This window comes from Ursus maritimus (genome assembly GCF_017311325.1).
Source record: "Ursus maritimus isolate PB19 chromosome X unlocalized genomic scaffold, ASM1731132v1 scaffold_X1, whole genome shotgun sequence".
In the NCBI taxonomy this organism is placed as follows: Eukaryota; Metazoa; Chordata; class Mammalia; order Carnivora; family Ursidae; genus Ursus; species Ursus maritimus.
This window is the reverse complement of record NW_024423319.1, coordinates 19,803,276-19,811,898: the sequence shown is the minus strand read 5'-3', so window position 1 is coordinate 19,811,898 and position 8,623 is coordinate 19,803,276. Positions and strand designations below refer to the sequence as shown.

The 8,623-nt window shown below is 39.5% G+C and overlaps 1 protein-coding gene across 3 annotated transcripts in view; it reads right to left on the bottom strand.

Moving 5' to 3' along the window:
• Window positions 1-8,623, bottom strand: part of CD99L2 (CD99 molecule like 2) — a 109,249-nt gene that overhangs the window by 42,055 nt on the left and 58,571 nt on the right. For 2 of the 3 annotated variants that reach the window (XM_040628108.1, XM_040628111.1), the window contains exons 2-4: window positions 8,561-8,620; window positions 3,295-3,363; window positions 2,469-2,543 (exon numbers count right to left, since the gene is read on the bottom strand). In XM_040628108.1, the coding sequence (XP_040484042.1) occupies window positions 2,469-2,543; window positions 3,295-3,363; window positions 8,561-8,620 (204 nt within the window). The remainder of the gene's footprint in view (window positions 1-2,468; window positions 2,544-3,294; window positions 3,364-8,560; window positions 8,621-8,623) is intronic. The other variant, XM_040628112.1, reaches the window with a different exon arrangement.

Here is an 8,623-nt window from a genome sequence, read left to right as displayed (position 1 = left end):
ATCAAAACCACACTGAGATACCACCTTACGCCAGTTAGAATGGCAAAAATAGACAAGGCAAGAAACAACAATTGTTGGAGAGGATGTGGAGAAAGGGGATCCCTCCTCCATTGTTGGTGGGAATGCAAGTTGGTACAGCCACTCTGGAAAACAGTGTGGAGGTCCCTTAAAAAGTTAAAAATTGAGCTACCCTATGATCCAGCCATTGCAGTACTGGGTATTTACCCCAAAGATACAGACGTAGTGAAGAGAAGGGCCATATGCACCCCAATGTTCATAGCAGCAATGTCCACAATAGCTAAATCGTGGAAGGAGCCGAGATGCCCTTCAACAGATGACTGGATTAAGAAGTTGTGGTCCGTATATACAATGGAATATTACTCAGCCATCAGAAAGAATGAGTTCTCAACATTTGCTGCAACATGGATGGCACTGGAGGAGATAATGCTAAGTGAAATAAGTCAAGCAGAGAAAGACAATTATCATATGATTTCTTTCATCTATGGAACATAAGAAGTAGGATGATCGGTAGGGGAAGAAAGGGATAAAGAAAGGGGAGGGTAATCAGAAGGGGGAATGAACCATGAGAGACTATGGACTCTGAGAAACAAACTGAGGGCCTCAGAGGGGAGGGGGGTGGGGGAATGGGATAGACCGGTGATGGGTAGTAAGGAGGGCATGTATTGCATGGTGCACTGGGTGTTATACACAACTAATGAATCATCGAGCCTTACATCGGAAACCGGGGATGTACTGTATGGTGACTAACATAATATAATAAAAAATCATTAAAAAAAAAAAGAATACTGAGATGGGGAGACTATACTGGATTATCTGGGTGGGTTCAATGTGATCACAAAGGTCTTTGAGAGAGAGAGAGAGAGTGAGTGAGTCAGGGGCGCTTGGGTGGCTCAGTTCGGCTCAGGTCATGATTTCAGGGTCCTGGGATCAAGTCTTGCATCGGGCTCCCCACTCATTGGGAAGCCTTCTTTCTCTGCCTGCTGCTCCCCCTGCTTGTGAGCACTTGCTCTCTCTGACAAATAAATAAAATCTTAAAAAAAAAGAGAGAGAAAGAGTCAGAGAGAAAGATCTGAAAATGCTACACTACACTGCTGGCTCTGAAGATGGAGGGAAAGGACCATGAGCCAAAGAATGTAGGCCTCCTGAAGAAGCTGGAAAAGGCAAGGAAATCAACATTCTCTACAGGCTCCAGAAGGAACACAGTATGCCAACACGCTGGTTTTAGCTCAGTTAGGTCCGTTTCAGATTTCTGACCTCGATGATTGCAAGATAATACACATGCATTGTTTAAGCAACCAACTCTATGGTAATTCATTACCACAGCAGCAACAGAAAATGGAGCACAACCTCAAACCTCACACCTCACATGAGACCCCAGCCCCAGCTGATACCATGACTGCAGCTCTGTAGGAAACAGTGAGTGGAGGACCCAGCTAAATAGAACTCAAACTCCTGACCCAGGGGAATAAGAGAATGCACTGAAATTGCTCTAACTCAGTAATTTATGGTAACTGACTACGAGGCAATACAAAATTAATAGAGGGGTGCAGAAAAAACACCTTATGAAAGCTCAACCTTGAGTACACAACTTTTCAGCACTCTGGGTGATGAAATGGGAAGGACTGTGAAAGCATTTAACATTGCACATCCAAGTGTAACAGGTGACCCGAGAAAAATCACTTACGTGATTATTTCAATTTTGAGCTGAATTAGCTATTTTCTCTCATAAAAGACCAAATTTACTCAACCATCAGGAACTAAGCGACTTCTGGAGACCACTCCACCTAACAAGACTTACAGTGATGGGACGGTTCTGTGTATTTTACGGGGAATACACCAACCTACACATGACAAAATTGCATAGACCTAAATACACTTGTGAGTACAAATAAACCTGAGAAATTTGAATGAGTGTACTGTATCAATGTCAGTAAATGGTTGTGATATCACAGTACAATTTGCAACATGTTACCATTGGAAAAAATTGGGTGAACAACTTATCATAACAACGTATATACCTGAATCCAGAAGATGTGAGAATCCAGCTGTTCCACTAAGATGTCCTAGAAATTTTCTAAAATGTTCACAAAGATCTTCTCACTTAATTGTTTTTGTCTTGCCAAGCATAGTTATCATAAAATATGTTCTTTGTTAACAGATACAACTTTATTATTCATTTTAAATGAATATTTTAAGATTTTTGTTTGTTTTAAATTCAAAGATGAGAAATACTGCTAGATGTGACCCACATAAAAAAAAGCCCTTGAGATCCTCAATGATGTCAGGAGTCCTGAGACCAAAAAGTTTGAGAACTACTATTTTAGGGTTCTGTGCCTCGAAGTACCCCCAGCCCTAGGGGAGCTCTGTGGGCAGTTGTAGTTAATGAGCTACAACCAGGTCCGGGGAGCCGCCGTGCTGGCCAGGACTTCCGGCCAGCTCTGACTTACCTCCTCCTCCTGCACTTGGTTTCCTGCGGCCATCGTCTGGATCATCCAAAGCATCAGCCAAGATAAATGAGCTACCTTCGGTGAGCATCAAAACACAAAGGAAATGGCCAACTGATTAACAACTGGGTACAAGACTCCAAAAAGTGCAAAAACGCTCCTGGATTCAACTGATCAATGCAGTCAATGAGTTAAGACAAAGAAGCTAAAATTGGGTTCCCACTCTGACAGACGCTGGTAATGAAAATACCAACAGGATGAATCAACTTACTGCTCTCAGTCTTTGCACTGTATTACCATTTTCTCAACTAATTTATATTCCTGTGTATGCTTTGCTTAGGCTAGCAAAGAGACCATTTTAATGGTCTCCTCACTGATTATAGGTATTAACCCAAGATTCAAAACCAACCGCATGGAGTCCACAAATCAGACAATCAATGGGGAGGTTGCATGGTCACAAAGCACCCCTTTGAGGGTGCAAATGTGAAGACACGAGGGCAAATAAAAAAGCAGCAGTAACTCTCTCTCTTGGGTCATGACTGTCTCTTCAGAAGAATGGTAGCCATCCACTTCCAGAAACATGGTAGCATGCTCCTAAAGTACTAGTAACAAGTTGCCAGACAGGAGCAATGACTGTGTCTCCCACCCCAAGGCTAGTTTTTTGTTTGTTTGTTTGTTTGTTTGTTTTACATCGGTGAAGATGTCTGAATAGGAAAGTGACCCGTCTGGAGAAAGCTAAGACAACTCCACGAAAAAGTCACAAAGTCAAAATCCTTTACTGAAAGATGACACTGAAAAATAAATGGTCTCCTCAGAGCAGCCATATTACCTGCAGGCTTTGCTGGAGCTCTGGTTGTTCCCGGCCTCTTGGTTGTGGTTGTGACATGGTCCCATCTTGCTAAAATGGGGAAGGGGGACAGCATGGGAACACATTTAGTAACAAAATACAGCAGCCACTTCATGGCTCAGGGATGTCACATCATGAGTATGGTGTCCCTGTCTTAGTCCTTGAGGCCCCTCGAAGGCCTCTGACAACCTGTTTGAGGATGACAAAGAAATGCAGAAGGTTTAAATGAGATGAGTTCCATTCACTTTTCTTCAGAGGACCAGTGGTAAGGCAGACACAGTTCCACAAGTGACCTGAAGATTAATGGAGCAAGGTGTTCAGCCTAGATCTGCTGGATAGGTCCAGGAGATTCCAGAGCTTGAGCATGACCCTTGGGAGCTTCAGGCCTTGGTTTCCACCACTATCAACCTGGCACCATAACCATAAATCATACTGCCCAGGGATGGACTGAGGTTACGCTCCCAGTAGAGTACGGGAGTGTCTTATAAACTGAAAGTAGTATAATACCAACAAGATAGTTCATTTAAGTGTGGTTGTTACTACTGTAACGATGAGGTTTTTCAGCTCAACCAGACTCCTCTAAAAATATAGACTTCTTTCACTCCTATCACATGGCGTACTATGTATTAGTTTTCTAATAGTTTCTTTCCTTAGACATCAAGACTTTGGTGTAATTCTTCCTACTATTAGAAGTAGTAAAGGAAATTTAAGAGCAAAAATAGAAACTGGTTGAAAGTAAAAAGATGGGTAAAAGTATATGATACAAATAGCAACTGTGAGAAAGCTGGAGTAGCTATATTACTACCAGATAAAACACACATTAAGACAAACACTATTACAAGAGTCAAAGAATGATATTTTGTGATCATGAAAGGATAAATCCAGAAGAAAGATAAAACTTTAAACATATATGCACTCAACCACCAAGCCCCAAAATACAAGAAGCAAAAAAATGGCAAAAATCAAAGAATAGGCAATTTGACAATAATAGCTGTAGATTTCAATACCATCCTTTCAATCATAGATAGAACAGCTTGATAGAAAAATCAGGAAGGAAGACTCGAACCAATGGGTCAAAGAAGAAATCATAAGGAAAATTATTAAATACCCTGAGACAAATGAAAAAGAAAACACAACATACCAAAACTTAGGTGTTACTGTGAAAGCAGTGCTGGGGGGGGGGGGTCTAGCTCTAAACATTGACATTTTAAAAAAAAGGTCTCAAATCAATAGTCTAACCTTTCACATTAAAATATTAGATAGGGACGCCTGGATGGCTCAGTCAGTTAAGGGTCTGACTCTCGATTTTAGCTCAGGTCATGATCTCAGGGTTGGGAGACTGAGCCCCACGTCAGGCACCATGCTCAGCATGGAGTCTGCTTGAGATTCTCTCTCCTCCCTCTGCCCTTCCCCTGCTCTCCCTCTCAAATAAATGAATAAATAAAATCTTTTAAAAAATTAGATAAAGAGGAAACCAAACCTACATCAAGAAGAAAATAAAAATTGTAGCAGAAATAACTGCAATAGAGAATATAAAAAATAGAGAAAAAACAAATCCAAAAATTTGATTCTTTTGACAAAACTGATGAACTGTTAGCAGACTGACCCAAGACAAAAAGAAAGAAGACCCAAATTACTAAATTCAAGAATGAAAGAAAGGACATTACTACCAACCGTACAGAAATAAAAAGAATTAAGGAACACTATGAACTGTATTACAATAAATTAGATAACCTAGATGAAACAGACAAGACTAGACCCACAAGTAAAGACAGTGAATCAGGGATTTAAACATTTCCCACAAAGAAAATCCCAGGACCAGAAGTCCTCATTGGTGATTTCTACCAAATATTTAAAGAAAAATCAAGTCATTAAGGAGGGCACGTGATGTAATGAGCACTGGGTGTTTATGCTGAACTGATGAATCACTGAATATTATATCAAAAACCAATAATGTACTATACCTTGGCTAACTGAATTTAAAAAAAAAAGATCAATCAATAAAAGTCAATTCTTAAACTGTTCCAAAGAAATAGAGGTGGGAATACTTCCTAACTCATTCTATGAAGCCAGTAGTACCTTATTCCAAAGCCACCACAAGATAACTAGATAACAAATCCACCACAGACCTCTAACCCTTATGGGTACAGATGCAAAATCCTCAACAAAAAACTAGAAAACCAAATTCAGCAGCATATTAAGATTATAAAACATGGCCAAGTAAGATTTATTCCAGGAATGCAAGGGTAGCTCAATATAAGAAAATCAATCACTTTAATATCCAAAACTAATACAACAAAGGGAAATAAAATACTTGATCTCAATAGATGCAGAAATGCATTTGACAAAAGCCAAAATCATTTCATGCTAAGAAAAAAAATACTGTTTATCTAGGAATATTTCCTCAACCTGATGAAGGGTATCTATGAAAAATCCACAGTAAACATCATATTTAAGGATGAAAGACTGAAAGCTTTTCTCCTAAGATCATCAACAAGACAAGGATGTCTACTCTCACCACTTCTATTCAATACTGTACAGGGCAATTAGGCAAGAAAAAAAATCATCTAGACTGTGAAGAAGGAAGTAAAACGATCTCTAGGCAAAGACGACATGACCTTACATATAGAAAACACAACACTAACAATCCAGACCTTCTTAGAGATAGTAAGTCCAGCAAAGCTGCAGGATACAAGATCAATATACAAAAATCAATTGTATTTCTATATATTAGGAATAATCAATCTGAAAAAGGAAAATAAAGTTATTCCATTATAATAGCATCAATGGAATATTAGTCATAAAAAGAATGAAGCACTGATATGCAGGCTATAAGGTGGGTGTGCCTCCAAACATTCTGCTAAATGAAAGACAAAAGGTCACATATTATATGACAGTATTTATATGAAATACCCAGAATAGATGAATCAACTTAGAAAGTACATCGGTTTCAAAACTTTGTTCCTCTCTCCCTCCATCCCTTCCTCCACCCTCTCCTTCCATCTTCACCCCTTTTCCCTCCATCTCTTCCTTTTGCCATGTGTATAATCATCTCAGAGAGGAGCACACTTCTGCTTTTGCCCTATAAAGCTTTTCTTTTAAAAAAAATTAAATTTATTTATTTGAGGGGGAGGGGCAAAGGGAGAGAATCTGAAGCAGACTCCGCATTGAGTGTGGAGCCCAACACAGGGCTCAATCCCAGGACCTTGAGATCAGGACCTGAATTGAAATTAGGAGTTGGATGCTTAATCTACTTAGCCACCCAGGTGTTCCAAGACTGTTTTGGCAATTTGGGATCCCCTGAATTTCATATGCATTTTAGGATCAGCTTGTCTGTTTCTGCAAAAATTCTAGCTGGGATTTTGACAGGAATTGCTTTCAGTCTGTTGATCAATTAAAGTAGGCATGCATTCCTCATGTATGTTTGACTTACACCAGAGACTCAGCCACAGTCAAATCAAGGATCAATAATAATGACTGACACTTACTGAGTACTGAACTTGTACCAGTCCTGTGCTGAGCGCTTCACAAGGGTCATCTCATTTAATCCTTACAATAATCCTAGGAGGTAGGGCTTATTATTAACCTCATGTAACACACGAGGAAACACAGGCACAGAGAAATCAGGTGACTCACCCACGAAGAAAAAGACAAGCAAAACAGCAGAAAAATGGAAACTACAAATGGCCAATAAATATATGAAATGATGCTCCATCTCACTATAATGAGGAAAATGCAGAATAAGCAATAAGGTATTTTGTCCATCGTATTGTTAAAACACCTTTGATTAATAAAATGGTGATGTACAGATCTGGGAGAAAAGGAATGCAACAGTATTCAGTGAATATATAATGGTACATTCATTTTAGAAACAATTTGGCAGAATCTATTAAAATATAAAATATGTATACCCTTCGGCCTGGTAGTTCCACTGAGCTTGTACACAAAGGATAGGGACAAGAATGTTCACTGAAACCCTATTTGTAATTATGAAAAATGAGAGCAAATCACACATCTACCAGTAAGGAAATGGCAGCACTGGCCATGGCCAAAGCCAACTACTGGAGTGCCAGCTCCCTGAAGCCCAAGTTTACATCTGAAATACAGATATAAAGATGTGGATACAGAGATGATGTAGTACGTTCCATGGTGGCCCACAAAATATATAGTGGAGTCCTAGCTCCCAGATTCCATAAACAAGACCCTATTTGGAAACATGGTCTTGCAGATGTAATTAAGGATACTGAGATGAGATCATGCAGGATTATCCAGGTGGGTTCTAAATCCAATAAAAAGAACCCCTATAAGAGACAGAAGAGGACACCACACAAAGGAGAAGGCTCTGTAAAGATGGAGGCAGAGACTGGAATGAGGCAGCTGCAAGCTGCCACAGATGGGCTCGGTACGGAAGCTTTCTGCGCTCGAGCCTTCAAAGGGAGCGTGGTCCTGCCGACACCTTCATTTTGGACCTCTGGCCTCCAGAACTGTGAGAGAATACCTTTTGTGGGTTTGAGCCTGCCAGTTTATGATACTTTGTTACAGTAGCCCTAGGAAATTAGCACAGATAGATACATTCATTCAGGTCTTCAATACATAATTTAAAAAAAGGTTGTACAGTAATACACACATAACTAAATTAAAAAGGCTTACAAGTCATATAAAACAAAAACACCGAACTATGTGTACAGATGTACATAACAGCATAGAAAAATCATCTGGGACCAGCATATCCCAAACAGACTTCAGCGGTTCCCTCCTGGGATAGGAGTGACATTAGTACAATGGGGAGGGGTCATGCAAAATCTCGGCTTTACTTTCTAACATTCACACTTAAAAAAAATGGTTTAATTTGTTTTCAAAAAAATGTAAAGAGAAACTGATGACAAAACTTAGTATTTGAGAGATTACATGTAGACACCATTTTAAGAAAAGCCATTATAAAAAAATGTAGGAGAAACAAATCTCTTATTCACTTCAAAGTACCTTTTTCTGAATTAGGAAAAGGCAGTCTTCTGAGGCCGCTGCTGGAGAAAATGCTGTATCAGCTATTGTACATTGTGTGAAATTCTTCACAAAGGAAACAAATGATGTTAAATACTCAGATTTTCTTTTAAATAATGCAATTTATGACACCCATATTTTATCTGATCAATACAGATAAGAAAATGTTTTCCTTGAGTGTGTATGCTAGTGGGTGGTGCATATTAATCACTACTGGTTGTTTTCAATAGCTTGATTTACTACTCACGCTTCACTGAGGAAGTTTCTTTCAATGCATCCTCCAGACGTAAATCAGAGTCCCCAGATCCTA